At 47.4% G+C, this 25,960-nt stretch overlaps 1 protein-coding gene across 2 annotated transcripts in view; it reads right to left on the bottom strand.

The window, feature by feature from the left end:
* LOC144941643 (aldo-keto reductase family 1 member B1-like) overlaps positions 1-25,960 on the bottom strand; it is a 40,468-nt gene that overhangs the window by 1,844 nt on the left and 12,664 nt on the right. For both annotated transcript variants that reach the window (XM_078867988.1, XM_078867989.1), the window contains exons 5-10: positions 24,311-24,388; positions 22,880-23,002; positions 17,028-17,134; positions 15,233-15,314; positions 14,596-14,679; positions 312-394 (exon numbers count right to left, since the gene is read on the bottom strand). In XM_078867988.1, the coding sequence (XP_078724114.1) occupies positions 312-394; positions 14,596-14,679; positions 15,233-15,314; positions 17,028-17,134; positions 22,880-23,002; positions 24,311-24,388 (557 nt within the window). The remainder of the gene's footprint in view (positions 1-311; positions 395-14,595; positions 14,680-15,232; positions 15,315-17,027; positions 17,135-22,879; positions 23,003-24,310; positions 24,389-25,960) is intronic.

Below are 25,960 nucleotides of genomic sequence, written 5' to 3'. Positions count from 1 at the left end.
ATGGTGCATATTTATAAAGTTAATACACCCGCAGTATTAATCATGGCAACAGCTGGAATCACACTGTGAACCTACACAACAAGAGGAAAATGTGCTACCGCTGGGCTGCGTCACCCCCCCCCCACCCCCCCAAATAACTCAAATGCTGGCAAGCAGAGGAGATGAGAGTGTGCACACGGCGAACACCAAGCGTCCTTCAGGCCAAATGACACCCGTCAGCCTGGCAGAACATTGGTGCCATGGTGGCAGGGTGTGATTGTATGATGGTGGCAAGATTGATGGTGCCACGGTGTGATGTTTCCCAAAGTTACCATTGCATTGGGCAGGCCCTCCAGTTCTTGTTGAGGGAAGTCAAGGATTTCATGTCATCTGCAGTCAGCTCAAAATCAAACACCTGCGGACATGGATATCAACTGCATATTAGCGTATAACCCTACCAAGAGCCTCTGATTGTCAGAAGAATAGTGGGCTTTGTGACTGTACAATGGAATACATTTCTGATGTACAATGGAATACATTTCAAATATCAGCAAACTGCCTCCCAAATATAGTGCAAGTATGATGTATTTCACCTCACAGACTCCAAATACACATTGTTTATAGTTATTTCAATATGCATTTTGGAAGCAAGTCTACTTTTACTGGTAGGAACCTCCTGGTTACACCAGCCCACAGGAGATTATTGTGTCCGTCCGTCGTGCATCCAAAAGTGGGAGGGGTGGGGCTGGGTGGGGAGGGTGGAGAGGGGCTGGGTGGGGAGGGTGGAGAGGGGCTGGATGGGGAGGGTGGGGCTGGGTGGGGGGTGGGAGGGGTGGAGCTGGGTGGGGAGGGGCTGGTCACCCCGTGGTGCCCTTATAAAACTCAACGTTTAACCTACTCACGCCGGTTTGTGCCCACCCTCACAGTCGGCCATATTTGCGTTCCTACCAGCTCCCTCCGCAGAAATGTATTTGAAGTGCATAAGATCTGATGGGAACACTCTTAAAAACATAAACAGCAATATTGCATCTCGATTAACATAATCAGTACATTTACTGGGCAACAGGGTGGCACCTCCACAGCAAGGAAGGCCTCAGTTTGATTCCTGATTCGGGTACCCCTTTTGGGTGGAGTTTGTACGTTCGCCCCTGTTCTGTGTGAGTTGCCTCCGAGTTCTCCAGTTTCCTGCCACAGCTAAAACATGCTATGTAACCAGTATTGGCCAAACATCCCAATGCTGAAAAATGACAAAAAAATCACTCCATAAATTACTCAACTTCGATTCCACAAAGCAACATTTCCGCCTACTGAAAAACTTGGCTGGACTTCCTGAAAAAGTATTGAGACTCCTCTTGGTAAACAAGCATAAAAAATGGTGATCATGAAAATGTTAACATCTAAAACACAAAACAGTATCACTGTGGAAACGAAAGAATACTCAATGATTATTCTTTGTTTTATATTATAGAAAATTACATCACACTGGGACTGGTATTGAACAGAGAGGAATCCTTGCCTATAAACATTTGGCAGTTCATAGCATTTGTTCTGGAGTGGAAGATGGCAGCCTTCATACGGCCCACTCTGTTTAGTGAGAAATCACGACAAACATCGATCATCAATCTCCCGGTCTTCAGAGAAAACAATACAAGCAACGCCAACGGCCCTCTTCAGGGTCAAATACCGCACCAGATAGGCCCTGGGACAAGGATTCTCCAACTGAACATTGAAGGACTCTCCCCAGTAAAGTGCGAGTATCTCTCGATCATAATGATAACCCATAACATTGATGTCCTGACGCTCCAAGAAACCCATGGCTTGGATGCCCTACATACCAGTCGCTACCACATCCATGGATACAACCTCACGACGAGCCATTACCACCCAAAAATGGCTTGGCCGTATCCATGAAGAACACCATCAGAGTTATAAGCCTTCCCACCAACTGAAACAGAAGCCACCTATGCCACCTGGGGAGCTGCACATCACCATGTCCAAAGCCTCTAATTCAAAATGGACAAAAGTAGCGCTCCCAAGTGCACCGATTCCAGCCCTATATGTTGGTGACTTTAACAGCCACCATACTATATATCTTCCAGAGACCTGCACTTGGTTTTCGAATCCCAAGCAGCAAGCAACTTTTCACGCTGCTTGCTGGCAACACGACCATAACCCAAACCTCACCATCATTTCCAAAGATCAAAGCGGAAGCACACTTCACGCATCCCGCAAAATACTCCGAAGCTTCCCCAAAAGTCAACATAGGCCCCACATCGACATTTAAATCCCCGTGATTCTGTAAAAATTATTACCAAGGTAGAACCTGGCCAAAGCTGACTGGGACCACTATAAGGAACTTTATACTCTTTGGGTCTTTTGGTAAAGTCACATAGATAGAAAAAAAAAATCACGTTTCGATCGCAACACAAGCAATCGTCTTCAGGTGAAAAAATACAGCAGGCGAACTGCTGAGGCAGGAGAAATATAGTAGGAGAGTTGCTGTAGCAAGAGGTTATATAGGTTTGAGATGGGTGCAACCCAAGGGTAAGTGGGTGGGGCTAGAGATGGAATTTGCATGTAAATGTAAGATCAGAGAGCCTGATATACCTCACGACTACGTGACTTTACCGAAAGACCCAAAGAGTATGAATTCCTGCAGTCACAAAAGCATTAAGTCAAGATATAAGGAACCTGTAGAAAGAGTGGTGAGTCGAATTCCTCAAGACCAGAATGTTATCATCGTTTTGTTGGCATCCTTACTGCAGCTGCCAAGAAGAGCATCTCCTGAGGCTTTCGGAAAGAATCCACTCCATGCTGGATAAAAGAGACTCAAGGACCTGCTCCAACAGTACAACCAGTCGAACAGCCCACAGGTTTGGAAGGCCCTGCTAGAGTCTTTAGAATCAGCCAGACATCAGCGGTAGACAGAGTGCGTTAAAGGCCTGGACTTGACACACTCCAGCCGCTGTGCCCGGGCCCTACTATGACACCTAGGTGCTGCTAACCAAACAGAATACCAGACCGCAAGAATCCTGCCCAACTCCATAGCCTCCAAATTAGTGGAGAACATAAAAGGACCACTCGACAAAAACATCAAACAAGAAATCCATCGCCAATTACAAAAGACAATTGCCTCAATTTCTTCACAAAGACCCTACTGCCATCAGCAGAGAGGACGTGAGGGAGGGTCTGGCTTAAATGAAGTACAGCAAGGCTGCTGGCAGAGATGGTATCACCCCAGAATCCCTCCATCACTTGGGCCCTAGGGGACTTCAATGGCTGCCACACCTGTACAGGAAAACCAGATGCATCCCAAAAGCATGGCAAGAGGTGATGTTCATTGTAATACCAAAACCGGGCAAGCTATCCGATAACCCGGGAAGCTATAGGCCAATGTGACTCCTGTGCATGACCTATAAGCTCCTGGAACGCATCATCCTCCAGAGAATCCTTAAAGAACAAGCGGGATTCTGGCCTGGGCGCAGCTCTGTAACCAGGTTTTGGCCCTTGCGACGCACATTGAGGCCGGATTCCAGTAAATATCCAAGACCGGCGCAGTCTGTATTAAGGGCTTGATGTTGAAGCTCGCAAGGATCATTCCTTACCTCAAAACAATACACTTGATATCGACAATGATGAGCATGTCTATAAGGGCGACAAAGCCAGCTCACCCCGGTTCCTCAACAATGCATTGTCATAAGGTTCAATACTCGAGCAAACGCTCATCAATGTCTTCACAAGTAACAAGCCGCCAACCGGGTCACGCAAATTTTATATGCAGATGACCTTGCCCTGGCAACGCAAGCAGCCACTTTCAATGAGCACCAAGCACACTCTGAAAGTAACCTTCTGCAGCAACACTGTTCGACATGACCCCACTCCAACCTATTTTGGAGTGAAGCTGGATCGTACACTAATCTTCCATAACCACCTGAAAAGTTAGTCACCCAGACCAAAACAAGGGTCAACCTGGTCCAGAAACTTGCAAGCACAAGCTAGTGAGCATCAGTACCAGTGATATAGATATCAAAGATGGCCTTTGTGTACTCTGTAGTCGAATACTGTGCACCAGTATGGACCAGAAGTAGTCACACTCGATGTGGTAATGTCCAACTTAACCCTCAAGTCAATCCCAACACCCTGGGCTGCCCGTGCTGTCGCACATCTCTCCCCCACTCATCCGCCGCAACGCTGCAAACCTCCAAGTCCTACGAATTGAGGAAAATGGTCACCTATCCATTCATTAGGACCTCAATACCATCCCTCATCACTTGAAGTCACACAAGCCCTTTTAAATCCATTCACTTAACCTTAGGCAATGCAAATTCAACCCCAATGAAGCTTGTAAAGATGAATGGAGTTCAAATTAACTCACAAGCAAACATCTTGTGAAAGATCCAATGCAGAAGACCCCTGGGTTTGATTTTCCATGAAGCTCATGATCCACCATAAATCGCATCTGCACAAATCATTGCAGATGCTGATACCTGATGCACAATTAGAAAATTAAAAACTCTACAGTGTGTGACTGTGGTCATCCAGTACAACATATAATGACGCAATGCCTGATCCACAAATACAAAGGAGACAATACAGCGATACACTCCGCTGCTTTTGACGCGGTTGCCTGGCTTGACCACCTGAATGTGAAATTGTAGTTGTTGCTCTGCATCTACATCAGCCATCTTACCAAAATAAGTTTTTTTTGTCTGTGTGTCTGCGTGTCTGTGTATGGACGAAACTTGTGACAGATTTAACTCACAAATCGTGAGGTTTACGTTTTTAAAAAAGTACCCAGATACCATGCGATAAGCTCGGCGGTCAGCCAGCGCTATTCATATTTCCCATCCGTCAACTTTAAAGTAGTTAAATTAACAATTTAGTACTATTTATTATTATTATATTACTATGCTGAGCGTGCGCCAAAGCACGCATCTGCGCATGTGCGAGGAACCTGAGCCGTGGTTGCCCCTAGCAATGCACACATGCGATCGGTGGGGGGAGGGGGGAATTCTCATTCGCGTTAAAAATGCAAAAAAAATACACACAACGCTGAGGTAAATTCTTTACAGTGTGATGTCCTCTTCTCCCCATCCCAATGTGTGCAGTTACTACTATCGTGTCGGTAGATGCTACTACTATAGTCAGTAGATACTACTGTAGAGCGGGCGAGGGGATGGTGGGGGGGGAGTAGCGGCCCAGCCCCAGCCTGCCAAGGTGCCACCTCGGCCGGCTGGGCAATCTAGGCGAGGCTGGGGGCTCTGCACGGGACTAGGCCTTCACCACTACACTATGTGAAGTTAGTACTATTATAAAGTTGATATATACTACTAGCTTGTTTGCCCATCCTAGGAAGGAAGCTGTAATATTTACGAAAAAATTGAGCAGAGTATAATTGTATCTTGTGTTAATTTAATGGCAGTGAATCTTGCACCAAAAGTATGTCATCAAACACTTCACTGCAGTTCACTGTAGCACTGTATTAATGGAAGGGATTCTTCCACAAAACTATAAAACACCTGATTTCATGGCCTGGACTCGCTGGTGGCGGAGCGGTTTCTTGACATGGCACAGAAGGCGGGAGTGATGCTGCCGGTGGTGGAGGAGGAAGCCTGCACCTCGCTATCGGTCGCACGACATCTCTGCGCTTACGAAGAGATGGTGGGACCCGCGCAAAGTGTGGCACACGTCGCGTGGGATCGCGGTGACGTCGAGGGGCTGCCACGGCCCCCAACCAGACACGTGCCACCGGCGGAGAAGGACGAGGGAGAGACGGTGGCGGCCCTGCGGCAGTACCCGAGGATCCCGCGGGAAGCGGAGCGCCGACCCCAGCACTGGGCACCTCGCGAGGCAGCAGATCATCCTTGGGTCACCGACGAAGTCATCTGCCATCACTGCGGTCGGGAGGGACACATCGCCCGCGGATGCCGCAGCAGGACGAGTGCGCCGGGGACGACCAGCCAGGATCGTCAGCCTCGGTCCGCAGCCGTTCCAACTCAGGCGAGTGCTGACACTTCGGACACCCGGCCGGAACCATCCACCCCAGGTTCACCCCATCACGCATCTCATTCCTCGGGTACGGCAGCTAGGATTCCCGCTGACAGTCCGGGCCCGTGGCTGGACACGGTTAATAAGTGGCGTCGGTTGGCCAGAAGGGTGGTGGCGGCCACAGCTAGGACGTCCGTGTTGGTAGGCTCGGTGACAGGGGTTAGCGTCTGCGTGTTGGTCGACACAGGTGCGTCGGCCAGCATCATATCCCTGCGTGTCTTTGACTTGTTACCGGAGGGACAGCGTCGTCTCGCGCCGGTGCAGGCCAGGTACATAGCCGCAAATGGGGGAAGTATGGGGATAATGGGCCAAGTGGTAGTGCCGGTCCGCATCGGGAAGCTGGAGGTACGTGCTCCGGTACAGATCTCCAGTGTGCTCACGGTTCCCTGTTTGCTGGGCAAGGACCTGTTGAGTCACATGCCCCTTTGCATTCTGAAGGACGAAGGCATCGTCGAAATCCCATCGGGGGGGGGGGGGTCGCTTATATTTCTTGTGTCCAGACGGGGAACCGAAGCAGCTTCCACGAGTTTAGGCACTGGTCAGAACTACGGTCTTGATCCCGCCTGGTGCGCAGGCCTTGTTGCCGCTCCGATATCGCACCCCGCTCGTCACTTCCCGGTCGGATGCACCGCTCTTTGGCTCCGCAGTACCGTTGGTGGTGGGTCGTCATTGCCTAGTAGCAACTGACACACTCGGGCGCAGGAATCAGCCACTGTTCATGCAGGTCCTCAACACGGCTGACACACCCATTACAATTCAGGAAGGGGCCTTGTTTGCAAATGTCAGTCCCATGCATTCGAACCCTGAGGCGCACACCATCAACAATGTGCAATTGGTTGGCCCGTCGGTCGGCGCAGAGGATATGTCATGGATAGCCGCGCTCCTGGCACAGAATAGCGATCTGTTGGCAAGGGAATCGGGAGAGCTCAGGACTTTGTTGAGAGACTTTGCAGACGTGTTCAGTCAGGGTCCCTACGATGTTGGTCGCACGACGCTGATGGAGCACCACATTGATTAGGGCGATGCGCCACCCATTCGGCAGAACGCCTATAGGATGGGTCCTAGCGAGAAGGAGCATGTGCGGCGGACAGTGCAGGAGATGGAGTCAGACATCATATCGCCATCTACGAGTCCGTGGGAAGCGCCGGTTGTATTGGTTAAGAAATCGGATGAGTCTTTGCGTTTTTGCGTAGACTTCAGGCGGCTGAACAAAGTTACCTTGGTGGACGCCTACCCGCTCCCACGCATAGACGGCTCATTAGATGCACTCGCAGGAGCAAACATTTTCTCCACACTGGACCTTTTGGCGGGATTCTGGCCGAATCCAGGCCGAAAATGGCTTTAAAAACGTCTCACGGTCTCTTTCATTTCAACTGTTTGCCGATGGGTTAACAGACGGCTCCCGCCACTTTCCAGCGATTGATGGAGCTGGTACTTGCGGGATTCACAGTGGGAGTCGTGCCTCATCTATCTCGATGATGTGATCGTGTTCGCTCGCACATTCGAGGAGCACTTAACCCGGTTAAGTGCTAACCCGGTTAAGTGCTCCTCGGTCCGCGGCCGTTCCAACTCAGGCGAGTGCTGACACTTCGGACACCCGGCCGGAACCATCCACCCCAGGTTCACCCCATCACGCATCTCATTCCTTGGGTACGGCAGCTAGGATTCCCGCTGACGGTCCGGGCCCGTGGCTGGACACGGTTAATAAGTGGCGTCGGTTGGCCAGAAGGGTGGTGGCGGCCACAACTAGGACGTCCGTGTTGGTAGGCTCGGTGACAGGGGTTAGCGTCTGCGTGTTGGTCGACACAGGTGCGTCGGCCAGCATCATATCCCTGCGTGTCTTTGACTTGTTACCGGAGGGACAGCGTCGTCTCGCGCCGGTGCAGGCCAGGTACATAGCCGCAAATGGGGGAAGTATGGGGATAATGGGCCAAGTGGTAGTGCCGGTCCGCATCGGGAAGCTGGAGGTACGTGCTCCGGTACAGATCTCCAGTGTGCTCACGGTTCCCTGTTTGCTGGGCAAGGACCTGTTGAGTGACATGCCCCTTTGCATTCTGAAGGACGAAGGCATCGTCGAAACCCCATCGGGGGGGGGGGGTGGGGGGGGGGGGGTCGCTTATATTTCTTGCGTCCAGACGGGGAACCGAAGCAGCTTCCACGAGTTTAGGCGCTGGTCAGGACTACGGTCTTGATCCCGCCTGGTGCGCAGGCCTTGTTGCCGCTCCGATATCGCACCCCGCTCGTCACTTCCCGGTCGGATGCACCGCTCATTGGCTCCGCAGTACCGTTGGTGGTGGGTCGTCATTGCCTAGTAGCAGCTGACACACTCGTGCGCAGGAATCAGCCACTGTTCATGCAGGTCCTCAACACGGCTGACACACCCATTACAATTCAGGAAGGGGCCTTGTTTGCAAATGTCAGTCCCATGCATTCGAACCCTGAGGCGAACACCATCAACAATGTGCAATTGGTTGGCCCATCGGTCGGCGCAGAGGATATGTCATGGATAGCCGCGCTCCTGGCACAGAATAGCGATCTGTTGGCAAGGGAATCGGGAGAGCTCAGGACTTTGTTGAGAGACTTTGCAGACGTGTTCAGTCAGGGTCCCTACGATGTTGGTCGCACGCCGCTGATGGAGCACCACATTGATTAGGGCGATGCGCCACCCATTCGGCAGAACGCCTATAGGATGGGTCCTAGCGAGAAGGAGCATGTGCGGTGGACAGTGCAGGAGATGGAGTCAGACATCATATCGCCATCTACGAGTCCGTGGGGGGCGCCGGTTGTATTGGTTAAGAAATCGGATGAGTCTTTGCGTTTTTGCGTAGACTTCAGGCGGCTGAACAAAGTTACCTTGGTGGACGCCTACCCGCTCCCACGCATAGACGGCTCATTAGATGCACTCGCAGGAGCAAACATTTTCTCCACACTGGACCTTTTGGCGGGATTCTGGCCGAATCCAGGCTGAAAATGGCTTTAAAAACGTCTCACGGTCTCTTTCATTTCAACTGTTTGCCGATGGGTTAACAGACGGCTCCCGCCACTTTCCAGCGATTGATGGAGCTGGTACTTGCGGGATTGCAGTGGGAGTCGTGCCTCATCTATCTCGATGATGTGATCGTGTTCGCTGCACATTTGAGGAGCACTTAACCCGGTTGCAACAGGTGTTTTCGAAAATTCGTGACGCCAAGCTCAAGTTAAAATTCTCCAAGTGCCATCTGGTTCACTCCTCCGTTAAATACTTGGGTCATCTCGTTAATGCGTCGGGGGTCGCGACAAATCCCGACAAAACGGCGTGCGTCCGTCATTGGCCAACACCCACGTCCGTGCCTGAAGTCCGCAGAGAACTTTGCTACCATCGCTAAGCCCTTGCATGCGCTCACGGCGAAGGGACAGTCATTTCGTGCGGGGGAGAGGGAGACACCGATGCGATCTTGATACTGCGCCAGCGGTTGACAGAAGCGCCGCCCCTAGCATACCCCGATTTTTCGATTCCCTTCCTTCTGGACACGGATGCGAGCGATGTGGGCATCGGGGCCATTCTTTCCCAGATTAAGGAGGGGAGAGAGGTTGTCATTGCCTATGGAAGTCGCGTCTTGTTGCAGGCCGAGCAGCGGTATTGCGTTACGCGCAGCGAGCTGCTTGCCATCGTCCACTTTGTTCAGCAGTTTCGGCCCTACCTGTACGGTCGCGACTTCACTGTTCGGACGGATCATGCGGCATTGCAGTACTGACTCCGTATTGACCAAGCAACCGGTCAGATGGCCCGATGGTTGGAGCGTATGCAAGAGTACACGTATCGAGTGGTGCATCTGAAAGGAATCAGGCATACGAACGCCGATGCTTTGTCCAGACTGGCAGCCCCCGTTAAGTGCGCTTGCAGCGACGGATCCGCGCGCTGTAGACTGCCGGCCGCGGCACAACCCAAGATCGTGGCGCCGGTTTCCGCCGGGGACACAGACCGGGCGGGGCCGCCGGTATCGCTTGATAGCAACTTGGGGCTCACCCTGCAGGAATGGAGGGACCGGCAGCAGGCAGACGCGGCTTTGGCACCGCTTCGCCGGCTGGCGGAGGTTTGTTGATGCGCTGGGACGCGACTGTGAACCATAAAGTTCTGGTGGTGCCCTCTTCCCTGCGGAGTCAGCTATGCTCCGATGTTCACGTCCGACAGTTGCTCCATCTAGGTAGCCATAAGACTGAGGCTGCAGTACGCCTTCGCTATTTTTGGCCGGGCATGTCGGCCAATATCCGCCGTCGGGTATCGGCATGCGCGAACTGTGCATGCAGGATGCCCCTGCCGGTCGTGCAAAGCACTCCCCTGCAGTCCATTAAAGTTTCCCGGGTAAACGAGCTCGTGGGCCTCAATATCTTGGGCCCCTTCCCCGCCACTCCTCGAGGAAGTAGATACCTACTGGTGGGGATGGAGTACTTTACACGATGGCCCTTTGCCTGCCCGTTGGACGAACAGACGGCGGCGTCCATAGCGGACGCCTTTGTAAATGGGTATGTCGCTGACGGACCAGGGCAGAAACTTTTCCTCCAAGCTTTTGCAGGTGTGTGACATGCTGGGTGTCAAGAAGGTGCGGACGTCCCCTTACCACCCACAAACGGACAGGATGGTGGAACGCTTTAACCGCACCATCTCGGGGATGCTGTGTCACTTGGTCAATGACCAGCAGCCAGACTGGGATTTGCACATCCCTGGGGTTTTGACGGCCTATTGCTCGGCGCCGCATGCATCAACGGGATACTCACTCTTTTTTTTGATGGACGCGAGCCGAGCCCTCCGATTGAGGCACAGTTTCGATTTAAAGCTTTCGTGACTGCAGGGATTCATCTTCTTGGTTCTTTCGGTAAAGTCACGTAGAAGGGAAGTAATAAAATAATAAAAATAAAACATAATAAAATAAAATAATTCTCACGACGTTTCGGCTACAACGCAAGCAGCCGTCTTCAGGTGAAGAATGAGACACTGCCAAGCTAGGAGCTTATATATAAGCTGAGTTGGAGGTGGAAGAAGAAGAGAGCCTTAACAAAAGAATGTCCATATCAAGAGGAATTTAGCATATTCATGGGAAATGCGTAGGAGGTGGGCGGGGGGGTTTCAAAGTCATATTATGCCCATGCATTATGCAGGATCAGCAGCACCCAGGGAGGGTGCAGGGAGTAGCATTAACAAAGGAAAGGAATGTTAATAGTATGTAGCTGCAGTTACTAAACAACCACGTAGAAAACTAAAGTATAAACTACATAAAAAACTAAAGTATAAACTGCATAGCACCATCAGTATATTTACTATACTCTACACTAAGCTGAGTTACTAACAGCAAGTAATACATTACAATTCTACATCGTAAAAATTATATAATATGCTTCCATCTAAACTTTATTCTCTTACATCACACGAGCATACACTGTACTGCCATAGATAAACCCAACATTAAATTATATAGCAAGACAGTATATAATTTAATGTTGGGTTTATCTATGGCAGTACGGTGTATGCTCATGTGATGTAAGAGAATAAAGTTTAGATGGAAGCATATTATATAATTTTTACGACGTAGAATTGTAATGTATTACTTGCTGTTAGTAACTCAGCTTATTGTAGAGTATAGTAAATATACTGATGGTGCTATGCAGTTTATACTTTAGTTTTTTATGTAGTTTATACTTTAGTTTTCTACGTGGTTGTTTAGTAACTGCAGCTACATACTATTAACATTCCTTTCCTTTGTTAATGCTACTCCCTGCACCCTCCCTTGGTGCTGCTGATCCTGCATAATGCATGGGCATAATATGACTTTGAAACCCCCCCGCCCACCTCCTACGCATTTCCCATGAATATGCTAAATTCCTCTTGATATGGACATTCTTTTGTTAAGGCTCTCTTCTTCTTCCACCTCCAACTCAGCTTATATATAAGCTCCTAGCTTGGCAGTGTCTCATTCTTCACCTGAAGACGGCTGCTTGCGTTGTAGCCGAAACGTCGTGAGAATTATTTTATTATGTTTTATTTTTATTATTTTATTACTTCCCTTCTACGTGACTTTACCGAAAGAACCAAGAAGATGAGGCACAGTTGCGCCCTGTGCCGTCGCGTGCAGGAGATTGGCCAGCCGCGTTCCGCAACTCGCTCAAGTATTTGCGCGAGGCTCGCAAGGCGGCCTTGGCAGCATCCGCATCTGCACAAGTTACGAATGAGCGCTTGCGGGCTAAGCCACCGGTTGCAGATCCCTTTGCAGTGGGTGACCTGGCTTGGCTGCACTGCCCGCAGGTACCGTTATGGACGTCAGCGAAGCTGCACCGGCCCTGGCAGGGCCCGGTCACAGTGCTGCAGGTATTGCGACCTCAGTGTGTTCACATTCAGATGGGAAAGCGTAGGTGGTATGTTCACCCCTCGAGGCTAAAACGTTACGTCGCGGCCGAGCTGCCCCTACAAGCATCGTCACCTTTACCACCTTCATCGTCAGTTCGGCCGGGTGGGAGGAAGTTGTCACACTCACGGCCTGTTACACGTCTAACTGAAAATTGCAGCCAACTGTCCATCCTGCAGAACTACAGGTGACCGGGACGCCAGCACCGGACCCATCGGCGTTCGTGTCTGAAGACGCAGCCGCAGAATCGGCCGAGGACTTGGCCGAGGGCTTGGCCACAGGATGGGGCCCTTTAACCCGCTCACGCTCACGTCGCCTCGTCGCAGCTGTGGACACGGACATCCCTCCAACCCTGTTGTGTTCGGTCGAGGGACCGGATCGTGGGAGAAGTCTGCGACAGAGGCGGCGCTCTTGTTAACAAGGAGACGGAGGGGGAATTTTGTTGTGTTACTTTTCCTTTATTGCACTTTTTTTTGTTGTGTTACTTTTGCTTTATTGCACTTTTTGTTGTTGTTGTTGTTTAAATTACATGCGCCCGGCCGCAGTTGGCTTTGAGGCATACAGTTGTTGAGCCGAGGACGGCTTTGTCTCAAGGAAGGGGGGGGGGTGATGCAAAGGATCTGCGAGCCACCCTCACGCACACACACCACGCAGACATGAAATCTCCGCACTCAGTATAACACGCACCAATCACACGCACGGGAATACACGAGACGGGGGTCAAGGGTTAGAGGACACTGACATCACCCGGACCAGGCATGCGAGATGAGGATGTGTATTGGGAACGAGGGCGGAGATGGAGGGGTTAAAAGGGGCTGTGAGACGTGTGTTCGGGGTTGGTTTTGGAACGAGTGTTGCTGTGGGTTGGAGAAATAAATAAGTGCTTAACCAGTCTCTGACTCTTCACTATTATAGAGTTGGTAGATACTACTGCAGTCAGTATAAACTACTGTAGAGTCACTAGATACTACTATAGAGTTAGTAGTTACTACTATAGTCAGTGGATACTACTACAGTCAGGAGATACCACGACGGTCAGTAAATACTGCTACAGTCTGTAGATACTACTATACAGTCTGTAGATACTACTGTAGAGTTAGTAGTTACTACTATAGTCAGTGTATAATACTATAGTCGGTAGTTACGACTATAGAGTCGTTAGATAGTACCGTAGAGTCGGTAGATACTACTATAGAGTCAGTAGATAATAGTAGTCAGTAAATACCACTATAGTCAGTATATACTGCTGCAGTCGGTAGATACGACTATCGCGTCAGCAGATACTGCTATAGTCTGCAGAAACTACCATAGATTCAGTAATTACTGCTATAGAGTTAGTAGTTACTACTATAGTGAGTGGATGCTACTATAGAGTCAATAGATACGACTAGATTCAGTAGATAATACTATAGTCATTAGATACTACTGTAGTCAGTATTTACTACTATAGAGTTGGTTGATACTACTATAAAGTCAGCAAATTCTACTATAGAGTGAGCAGATACTACGATAGAGTCAGCAGATACTACTATAGAGTCAGTAGATACTACTGTAGAGTCAGTAGATACTACTGTAGGGTCAATAGATACGACTATACAGTCAGTAGATACTACTTTAGAGCCAGATACTACTATAGAGTTACTAGATACTACTCACTCTATTGTATGTAGGGTGTGTAGGTATATATGCCTATGGGGGGGGTAAAAATATGTTGAGGGGAGGGGGGTCAACAATTTTCAATTTTCGGAAACCTTTTAGATCAACTATTTACCCGCCACTTTCTATTACTTTTTTATTACAGGACTTCTGCAAGCCTCTTATAATTTTGTTGACGGACAAATGGACAGACAAAGAGGCACACCGGGCTTTCACAATAGCTTAGTATTAGTGTAAGTATATGTTATGTTTTTAAGAAAAGTTTTGAAATATATTTTTCCCCCGGGCAACGCCATGTACTTCCCGCTAGTATAAAATAATCATTGGTTCAGATAAGCCTGACTGCTGACGAGACACTGATTGTCAAAACCAGTCCATACTGTTTTTGTATTGAACCGATGTTGCTAAAATTATGTGCTTCCAGAAGGACGTATGTGTGGCTGATGAAATGCGTAAAAAAAGTACATTTTAATGTGAAGGGAGAGGTATGCAATGGAAATGCATAGTCCATGTGTTGATTGTGATCACAACAAACCTGTATGTTCTCATGGATGCGCGCCTTTGTCACAGACTTTGGAATCACCATCACTCCTCTTTGTACATGGAATCGGATTAGAACCTATTCCAAACAAACAGCCGTGTCATTTAAAGGCAAACAAAAAGCATAAATATGTAAATGTACAGCAGCACTCAAACAAAGACAAATGTATCTTCCATAATAGAGGTTTTTTGGGTTAAATCGCGTAAATATATAAATGTGTCGTTAAAACCCGCCACCACCCGACACAGCCAACTAGTAAGAGTTGTCACGTAAACAGAACATGGCAATTCGTCACTAGTACAGCAGATTCGATCTGGCTGTCGCCTGAAGCTAGTTGCAATTACTGGCGAAACATCGTACTCAGATTATAAATGTTGTGGCTTGGCTCTCCCAACACACCGGTGTGCTGTACTAGTGATGAATCGGCATGTTGACTGTGTCGGATGGTGGCGGGTTTAAACGACACATTTATATATTTACACGATCTAACCCAAAATACCTCTATTATGGATAATGGTCGCGAAAGCCTAGGTGTTAAACTGACAAATGTATCTTGCAGGAACACATAGGTCCTCCTCCTGTGTATGCGTATGAGGTGGTGCATGGATTTATGTATGCGGTACTCTGTTACCTGTGCAGGTGTCTTCTTATGCGCCGATGCAATTGCACATACGCACGGATCTTCCAGTAATTTGGGCTCATCCACAGAGGCCCTGCACGACAACGCAGAGATCTCACGACACTCAGCGCTTGTCACAGCTGTAGTACGCATGCCATGCTCAACACATACGGTGTGGACGTCAGCGTGAAGCATGCTTATCACACTCATTACAAACACAAGTGCACTCTAACAATGGTCCCCAATAACATTGCTATAATCTACGCTGCATGCAATATTACAGGTACTGCAGGACTAGATAAGAGGCAATGTTATTTTCTGAGATCTTATTATGACAGTCAAATCAAAGTGATTTCCTGCTCAAATGAGAATTGAGGCAGTGTTGATCCTCTGTTTCCAGTTCTGAGCTCATGGCAGAATGTCCACATTCCTAAGTTGGGCACATGTCTATCCATAAAACAGACATACGCAGTGGTGGTGCATGCCTGTAATCTAGCACTGTGGAGGCCAGGGTTGGTGGATCGCACAATTGTTGTGAAAGTCCCTTCTCCTGGGCGTCGAGGAGGTGCCATACCTTGGCTTGCCAGGTGAAGTCAGTACAGATAATGTGGACTACATCTGTTCTCCGTAATAGAGGTTTTATGGGTTAGATCGCATACATATAAATGTGTCGTTAAACCCGCCACCACTCGACAGCCAATTAGTAAGGTTTGTCATGTAAACAAAACATGCTAATTAATTCCTGGTTCAGCACACCAGTATGTTGAAGAGCAAACCCACAACATTTCCAATTCGAGTACGACGTTTCGCCGGTAATTACAACTAGCCTCATCAGGCGACAGCCAGAATTTTGGATAAATCCTCCAGTTTTGGTCTTAAAGAGGAATAAATGTGTTATCATAACATTTATACTTACATTTATATTCACGCGATCTAACCCAAAAAAACGCTTATGAAAAATATTGGTCGTTAACGCCTACATGTTAAACTCCATCTGTTCTACTGGTATGGGATAAAATGTTGTTCCCTCGCACGAGGGTTTTTTTACAGGTTCTCAGGTTTCTTCCCACATGTAAACACTCAATAATTGGCTGAAAACACGTTAAATATAGAAAGGACTGCAGAGCTTGGACAACTGGTAGCAGCTCATCATCTGGCTTCCTTCCTCTTTGTCTGTGGTTCCTCACGCTCCTCAGTTGTTCGGAGAGTCAGCAAATACTGTGCGCATAACAGTTGAAATTAAATCACAAGTGATACTTTTATCGACCCCGGAGGGATGGTAAACTGAGTCAAGCTCATGTTTCAATAGCTCTGTGAAAGTGTCACTATTGTTTGGTGCCAATGTTCTTCGTGCCAGTTTCTTTTCTTAAATGCCACAGCAACTCAAAGTGCTTCGCATCTCATCTCAAACATTTAAAGGGGTCCCCTTTTACAGCTGTCCCTGTGCGGTACAACGTAACTCAGTGCTCGCCTGCGAGCAGTCTACCAGAAGGGGGTGATGATTGGTATGTTTAATCCCAATGTCAGTAATTTGCGAGTATTTTTGTTGGCAAATTAAACCACAATGCCGGCACACAATGGCCGACTCGCTTCAAAGGACATCGCGTGATTTCTAAAGTCCGCTGCGAAGCGAACAGTGCGTGATATTGTATGGTTAATACACCGCAGTATTAACCAGAGTGGCCTACCGTCGGGCCACATCCCCACCCGGTGTTGCGGGCGACTGCATTTTTGTTGTATGTGCAGGCTGCTAGTGTTGTCTGCTGTAGGGTATGAACATTAATAGTCATGTGCGAGGGTTAGTTACCAATTACGATCGGGAGAACCCAGCGGGCTGTATGCCGTCACTTCAATTCCATGTTCACGACAAAATGCAATCAGCCGGTCTTGAGTCAAGTAAGGATGGCTCTCTATCTGCACACGTGCACACATACAAAGACGCAGATCAGGGAACCATTAATAGCTTTCTCCTTCGTGGTAGCCTGAAACGTTACCAGAGCGACTATCACAGCAACAAATATCTACATCAATGGAAAATGACAAACTCCTTCCATCTGAAAATGCTAATTTTTACTTTTTCCTCTTTTAAAATGTGGCCAACAGGTATGATATTTGCTGTATAAACACACACTGTATACGTTATAGAATATATTTTTTATTAGTGTTGTTGTTTGCTCTGTATGTGTGGGCTTTGTTTTGTGAGCGTGTTAGGGTACTAATTAAATAATATACGTGTTTTGGTGTCTATATATATTTTTAATATGTGTTTGTGTGCATGTTTATGTGTGCGTGTTTGAGTACTGTACCCTACTGTAACATATCGTAGAATGTAATGTGGCCTATATTGATAGTGTACAGTAGTCTACAGTAGTGCCCCGGCGAAGAAATTTGATTTCCGCTCACGCCAACACCAATGACAATTATCTGAACCGGTCCTGGGCCTCCCCTAGGTCGACTCAGCCTACATTCATACGTCGATTCTCAAATCATGCTCGGATATGCTTGCGCTGCCGATTGTCCACCTGGCAAAACTTTTGTTTAGCGAGGGCTGTTTCCCAGACCAGTTGGAAATGGCGAAGGTAACACCACTCCTGAAAAAAGTTGGCTGAAGCCATAGTGACCACACAAACCATTTCCCGATCTCAAACCTGAGTTTCCCGATCTCAAGCCTGACAGTAAAGGTCACAGCATCTGTTTCTGAGGCGGTTACTTCCCCACGTCGCTGCGACAGGCAGATTCAACCCATTGCAGTTGGTGTACCGGAAGTTCCACATCACTGAGACGGTTCTACTAAAGATGAATTATGACTTCTACAAGATCATGGATTACCAGTGGGTTGCAGTTTGGTTGGCCTCGATCTCTTGGCCACCTTCGACACTATCGAAAATTAGATACTCATCAGGCGGCTAAGGTCAAGGTTCGATGTATTAGGTACAGTACTGGGATGGACTGAGTCATTCCTACATGATCGACCACAGTTCATCAAGCTGGGTAACAAACATTGCCTATATGTTGTGCTTAGTTGTTGTACCACAGGGGTCCGTCCTTCGGCCCTTCCTATTTTCAACATACGACTCTCCGATCGCCGATGTCATCTCATCGGATGACATCAAGTTCTATCAATGTTGATTATACACAATTGTACATCACAGTGAAGTTGCAAGTTAGATATGGAGAACCTCGGAAACCTCCAAGAATGGTGCTCGTGTGGTTTGCACAAAACGAAATGCTGCTTAATCCAGGAAAATCGAAGGTTCTGTTGGTTGCCACTCGGGATCAGGTGAAAAACGTGTGGGAGGATGATGTGACAGTCGTGGATTTCAGGATTCAGTTTACTACTCGTTTAAAGAGCCTCGGCACCATACTTAACCAGAATGTAATTTGATCACCACGTGCAAAATAAAATGAGGGGCTGAAATTTTCATATCAGGGCTCTACGATACATTCCACCACTATCGAGTCATGACAAAACCAACACGGTTGCATGTTGCATAGCATCGACAAATGTCGATTATTGCAACTCCCTACTCTACGGGACGTCTGGCAAATACATTACCAATCTGCAGCATGTGCAAAATTCTCTGGCACGTGTCGTGACGGGTATTTCAAAGTCCGACCATGTCCATCCTGTGCTCGCAGAGCTGCATTAGCTTCCAGTTGCCAAACAAATACATAAGGTAGCACTCATTACACACAAAGTGCTTGCCATAAATGAACCACAATACCTTGCAGATCTTGACAAGGAGCATAAACCATCATGAGAACTCCAGTCATTCTCGCAGCACTTTCGCAGCTGTCTGAAACGCTCTTCTGATATTAGGAAGCCACCAGAGCTATGCACTTTTAAATCTAAATTATATAGTTTGTCCTTCCCCCACCTCCGATTAGCACGGTCGGCTACATACAATGCGAAAGAAGTTCTACATACATACAGTAGTGTGCTAGCAGTCTGTGCATGGTGTAGCAGTGTGCTATGCTACCATCAAATATTTGTCCATGAAGCCATCCAGATATATAAACACAGAGACAATTTCAACCGAGAAGATGGGTATAAGGTGAGCAATCATTGGAAGGACGTTATTAACAAAGTAAAGTCGTACTTTGCTGTGGTGCTTCCATCCTTCCTGCCGTTTGGCTGTTATCTCCGACTCTCTGAGTTGCATTGCCCTGTTGGGTGCCTCTGCATTGACGGGCTGAGGTCTCACTAACATAGCCACCTCTGCTCTCGATGGTTCTGGCTGTGTGATGGGCTGTGTGTCTCACTGGCGCGACCACCGTTGCGGTGGTTCTCTTGCGTTGATGCGCTTGCCTCTCATAGTGCAGTTGGCAGCGCCACAGCTTGTGTTACACATATAAATGACATTATCTTGCTGATCTCCCTAATCTCTCCCATCAAAATGGTGCTAATCTCCCATTAGCACTGCTGCTGTGCGCATATGCGGCGACGGTGCTCTTATGCGGCGACGGAAGCTCATTTACTTTGACATGGTGATCTCTCTCCCTAATCTCTCTTTCCCTAATCTCTCCCATTAACAAAACTGATGTTGTTGCATGCGGGGATGGGACTCCTTTCCAGCTTGGACCCCGCCTGCTTGCCCTTGGCCAACATACATAGCCCATTGTTGTAGCAGCTCTCTCGCTGCGTTCTTTCTGGTTCAGCAGTTCTACTGCAGGATTATTTTTACTGCCTGAGGACGATCGCTTGGGTTGCGATCGAAACGTCGTGATATATATATTTTTATTTGATTTTTCTACCTACGTGACTTTACTGAAAGAACCCAACAGTATGGATTCCTGCAACGAAAGCTTCAAATCAAGATTGTGTGCTGTGCTGTGCCTGGTTCATATTGTTGTTGTGCCAAGTATTCCCTGTAGAGTCAGGTGTTCACTGTCGTGGACGTGTGTGAGGACGGGTTTGCGTAGGTACTAGGTGTGTGTGCGGGAATATTCTATCTGGCCAATATTACAAGTGGAGTGCTATTCTGATCATGCAAACGAGTTTGCGTAGGGACGGGCATGTGTGGGTTTTTATTATATTCCTCATATTTGTTTCTGAGGGTGTGGCAAAGGATGCCACAACCACACCTCCCCTGACTTGGTAAGAGCCAAAATAAAGTACTCAAATCCCTCAATCCATCTCAGCCCTGGTTTGTGCTCCCGTACCTGCCTTGGATGGGCTAACACCCTGCACCATACTTCACCGTGGTGGACTCCTTTGTACCGTGATGCCAAATTCGGTACCCACCGTCACAGTTAATAATACGGATGGTAAACATTGTTTAATGAATACAAATAATTATATAAAATTAGTAACTATTACGTACTATACTCACGAGTGCATTCTAGCAGTGGGAAATGAGGTTGGAGCTGCTGCACTCCCAACCCCGGACATTCTCAGAGAAGAGCTCCAGGACCTCTGAAATCTTAGTGATTGCCCGAGTACAATTTTTTTTGGTGAGGTTTATTTTAGGTAGAACTTGAAAGTCTATCCTTGTCTTGTGAGTTTTCACCTGGCTAAACGTACTGTAATAACACTGGTAAAAAAAGATCCTATATATTTTTTATGTAATCGTGAACACGAATAGTGATAATCGAACAGCGGGGAGTGGGGTCTCATTGGCTCAAGAGCGTCCACTGCTCTAATTGGCTGAGCCAATGATGGGGGTTGGTACGTTTCCTCAGCCGCGTGTTCTCACTTGTAAGCGCTGTTTAGATTTTCTTCTTTTTTGTAAACATTTCTCCAGGACAAAGGGCAACGAATTGACATTCTACAGAGTCGTGCTAAGTAAGAGCTGCCTGTATATGTGTACGAGTGTGTGTGTATGTATATTGTCATTATGTGTTTGCTATGTGTGGGTATGTGTGTGTAAGGGTGTATGTACACAAGTATGTGGGAGCGGTAGTGTAGCGATTAGCGCGCTGTGCTACGAACCTGGCGACCCGGGTTCGATTCCCGCTCATGGCCAACACCAGTAACGATTATCTCTGAACCAGTCCTGGGCCTCCCCTCAGTCGACTCAGCCTCAAATGAGTACCTGGTGCGGTGTAAACATCACCACGAGGCAGACAAAGGCAGCCAGGTGTGGTGTTGGCAATGCTGGCCTTTATTAGGTGCTCGCTAACAGCACTTGTCCCCACAGTCTGTTAAGGCTATACGAGGGATCTTTGTTTTTTTATACATGAGTATATATGCGTGTGTGCGTGTACTTGTGTCATTACGTGTTTACTATGTGTGGGTCACCCGACACTCCGGACAGCCTTGCAAATAAGACGTTCCATTCAGAGGAACCATCCAACTGTTTCATTAAATACAAATCTAAACATTTGTAGCTCCTCATATCTGCAGGCTCTGCCCATTGTCTAATTATTCCTGATATCTGCAAATCAGCCTTCCTATTACCTTAGTATTCAGAGGATCCACCGTACCATGAGTTTTCAGATCAAATATTAGAGAATTTTCCTGATCTCGTTCAGATATTCGAAGATAACCAGGCATGGGCAGTGTTCGGATTGGTGACCAACACGTGCACATAAGTTATAATGGTGGGCAGCAGAGGGTAGTACAGCCAAATCTATGCTTGCACATCCATGCCTCCCACCTTCACCAACTCGCAGTATGGTCAATTAACCTCCATAACCCACACAGCGTGGGGGAGGCACTCATCCAGCAGTGGAGTAACAAAAGGAGCTCGATATGTACACATTCGCAGATAAATGGAGATGATGAAGGGAATATTGTACCGTCATGGTCCAAATTGATCAAATATGAAAAATGACACCACAAATTACTTAATTGGGGAACACAGAGAAAAATCCGGATCATTTTCACCCCCTCCTTGCAAAAATGTGTCAGGGCCCAACTAAAAATATGTTCTTTTTTAAACAGTTGCTGAGGTATAGACCCAAGAACAAAATGTCAAGTGGCCAGCAACAAACAGCATAATCAAAGTTCTAAGAGATAAGAGCGTAACGGGAATCTTGAGCAAGGTTATAGGAGCTTGGAGAAAAGAGACAATGAGAGGAAATTCCAAGGTGCAGCAGCATGAGGAGAAAAGCAGAAAGAGAAGTGTTGTGACCTGCAGATTGGCGGGTGAGTGGGTGGGTGTGTTGTTTTGTGGGGAGCGGTAGTGTAGCGGTAAGAGTACCGCACTATGAACACGGCGACCCGAGTTCGATTTCTGCTCACGGCCAACACCAGTGACGATTATCTGAACAAGTCATGGGCCTCCCCTAGGTCGACTCGGCCTTACATGAGTACCTGGTGCGATGTGTAAACATCGTAACTGGAGAGATAAAGGCGGTCGGGCGTAGTGTTGGCCACCCACCCCCTCATGTACTGTTCCGGCCTTCACAGGTTCTCGCTATCAGCACTTGCCCCAACAGTCTGTTACAGTCTGTTACAGGCTATACGGAGAATCCTTGTCTTTGTTATGTCCTACAATGTGATGCTTGAACACAGTGCAGATGAGACGAAACAATCAGTCTGGTAGACCATGTTCTCAACATGGCGAGAAGGAATCAAAGGGTGAAGTTTACAGGAACAGTAACCATGGTAGCAGCGAAAAATAATGATAAGGTGAGTGACCATGTTGGCTAGCCTCATTAGATACTGTCTACGCCAACTTATCCACACACTTTGTTCGCTTGCATTCACAGCACCTGATTGACCACAGGCTTGTGCTTCAGGCCGGGTTTGTTCAGAATCTTCATTATTTGGTCACGATTGAAGTTAGAGAGACCCAGAGCTCGAATGACTCCTGCGTCGACGAGTGCTTCCATTGCCTGTAAGCAGGCACACGTCAAAGATGCTCTTGCCAGTTAGTACAGTTAGACAAATAAAATGGTGATGCTTTGTTGGCCGTCGTACACAAGCAGCAAAACCTAAACACATTTGTCAATAACACGGTGTATTTTTAAAAGGAAGAAATCAATAATGGCCCTTCGCCACGGCATGTAGATAATATGAAGGGCCATTGCTTGAAATATCACTGATTGTATACAGGGTGGCCAAAAAGTCAGGACACATTGGGATGTTTGATTTATTATAACAGATCACAAAGGGTCTTTTAATTTATTTTAACAAATCTTCAAACTGATGTACATTAAGATGAATGTATTCATGAATTCATCCTTTGAGATTAATTTATGACGTGCTTTTATTACAGGTGTAATCTTTGAATATTCATCAATTGTTTTGTCTCAATTCAGTAAATTTGATTTCAATTGGTCAATGTTATCTGAAAAGGAAAAATAAAATAGATAATAGATAAAATATCAATTAAAAAAATTCCATTGTTAAAATGTATGTTTGCTGACTTTTGGGCAACCCTGTATAATGTTTTATTTTAGGCCACAGTATAATTGATAAATGTGAGTTTTTGTAATTGTAGCATGGTTAGACTATTGGAATATAGGTTTTGTTAAAAAAATGCTTCTGATGCCAAGCATTGCAGTTGTGGTCAGCAGTTTACAAAACTTCCCTGTCTCGCCAACAACCAAGATTGCAATAAAAATATGTTGTGGCACTTAATGCCTCAACAACTCAAAGAGCTTCACCTAAAAACGTCAAACAGCACCCTCAGTGGCAGCTGTCCTTGTGCTGCATAATGTGACTCTACACCGGCCTGCCAGTTGGGGGGCAATGTTGTTAGGTGTAATCCCAATTGACCAATTTTGAGGTGTATTTTTTTCATTTTCGCAAATCTGGACCATGCCACTGTGGCACCTACTCAATTAGAACATGATGGGATATTTAAAGCAGCCCTGCAATTGCTTGCTCATGTCACTATTAAATAAAGAGCCTCCACAAGAGCGAACTGTATGGGATACTTGGTCTACTCTTGCACGCCGACTAGACATGTCAGAAGAGGTGGGCGTACCCACTTTACCCCACCCATTTATGCTCTTCCTGGGTGGACAGAATTGGTTGGTGGGGGGGGCAGGATTTGAGAAATTTGCCTTATAGCATGAACTGCCACCCCCGGAATATGGAATAGAACCTGTGGCCTCTGTCTTGCAAGTCCACTGTACTAAGTTACACCACAGCAGTTGCCATCGTGTGTGTGTGTGTTTATGAAAAAATAAGCGTACCTCCCAAGTGTCCAGAAAATCCGTGTCATCAGTAATCACTTTATCATTTTCATCCAATGGGAACAAGTCCTCGCCTGGCTGGAGAAAGTAAATCAGGGAAGTTGCGAGTTCTCCTTTTCCACAAACAACACGTCATTTTACTCTACAAATACTACACAGCGTTATCCTATTTGGCGGCAGGGTGGCGCAGCTGTAACACTCGTACCCCACAGTAAGAAGTACCCGGGTTCAATTCCTGACTTGGGTGCCTTTCTGTGTGGAGTGTGTATGTTGGCCCCTGTTCCTCCAGGTTATCTGGTTTCCTCCCACAACTAAGACCACACAATGTAACTGATATTGGCCAAAAACATTCCAATGCTAAATAATTACCTGCAAACTACAGGTAGGAGTGTGGCACCCTACTGCAAAATTTGGCAAAATGCTCCTAAAAAGAGACTTGAGACTCAGTGAGGCTTCCCATGGTAAGCAAGAGTTAAATATCCTAACCTGAATAAACTACGTAATATACCCCTTTTCGCTCTCTAGTAAACATAAAAACTAAAGCTATTCTCATATGAATGCAAAAATACCCAAAACTTCAATATCCACCTCCTGTTTATTAACATCTTGCTAATTATTACTGTTCCCGTGAACATCACTCACAGATTCCTCCACCCATGTTCAACTCATCTCGTCCAAACTGTATTCAGCCACCACACTGCAGCTAACAAACAATTCACTCACCCGCTCGCCATACTACAGGTCACAACAATACAAAGACCCCGTATAGCCTTTAACAGACGTTTGGGACAAGTGCTGCTAGCGAGCACCTATTAAGGCTGGCACGGCAAATTAGGGGGTGGGTGGCCAGCACAACGCCCGACCATCTTTGTCCCCCCAGTGGTTATATTCACACACCGCACCAGGTACTTATTTGAGGCCAAGTCGACCTAGGGGAGACTCAGGACCAGTTCAGATAATCCTCACTTGTGTGGGCCGTGAGTGGGATTGAACTCTGTTCACCGTGATTGTAGCCCAGGATGCTAACCTCAATACTACCACTCCCCAGTCACAAGAATACCCCCACACACTCACCCACCCACCCACCAGCCCACCCACCCACTCGCTTGCCCACCCACCCGCTCACTCACCAAACAGCAGGTCAGAACACTTCTTGCTCTGCTTCTTCCCTTACACTGCTACACTTGGAAATTCCCTCCCATTGTCTCTTTTCCAAAGCTCTTGCAATAACATTGCTCCATTAAATAACCATATTAACTCTTATCTATTACACCTCTGATCGTGCAGTTTGTTTCTTGATGGCCGCTTGACACGTTAGACCTTTTGAGCCTATATTCTGCCACTGTGTAAAAACATTGCTCTTGGCTATATTTCGTATCACCTAAACTTGTATATATATCTGAATATTTTGGATTCACCATGGTGATCTGAGTGTGTTGCCAAGGCACAGCTAAGATCAGTGGTGAGCAATATCTGAACTGGTTCTGCTCCCATCTCTGCCAATATTCACACCAACCAGTGCAGTGATGTATGATACAAAACACTCAGGACCGATGAGGCATAGAGAGGCCTTCATGCAGCGGTGGGTTGTCAACGGTCTGTAAATCATTATTCCAAATTTCATCTCCTGTTTATATCTCCGAGCCAGCT

Source organism: Lampetra fluviatilis, chromosome 25 (genome assembly GCF_964198595.1).
Source record: "Lampetra fluviatilis chromosome 25, kcLamFluv1.1, whole genome shotgun sequence".
NCBI classification, from domain to species: Eukaryota; Metazoa; Chordata; class Hyperoartia; order Petromyzontiformes; family Petromyzontidae; genus Lampetra; species Lampetra fluviatilis.
Note: the sequence above shows the minus strand (reverse complement) of the source record. Positions and strands in the feature narration are given on the sequence as shown.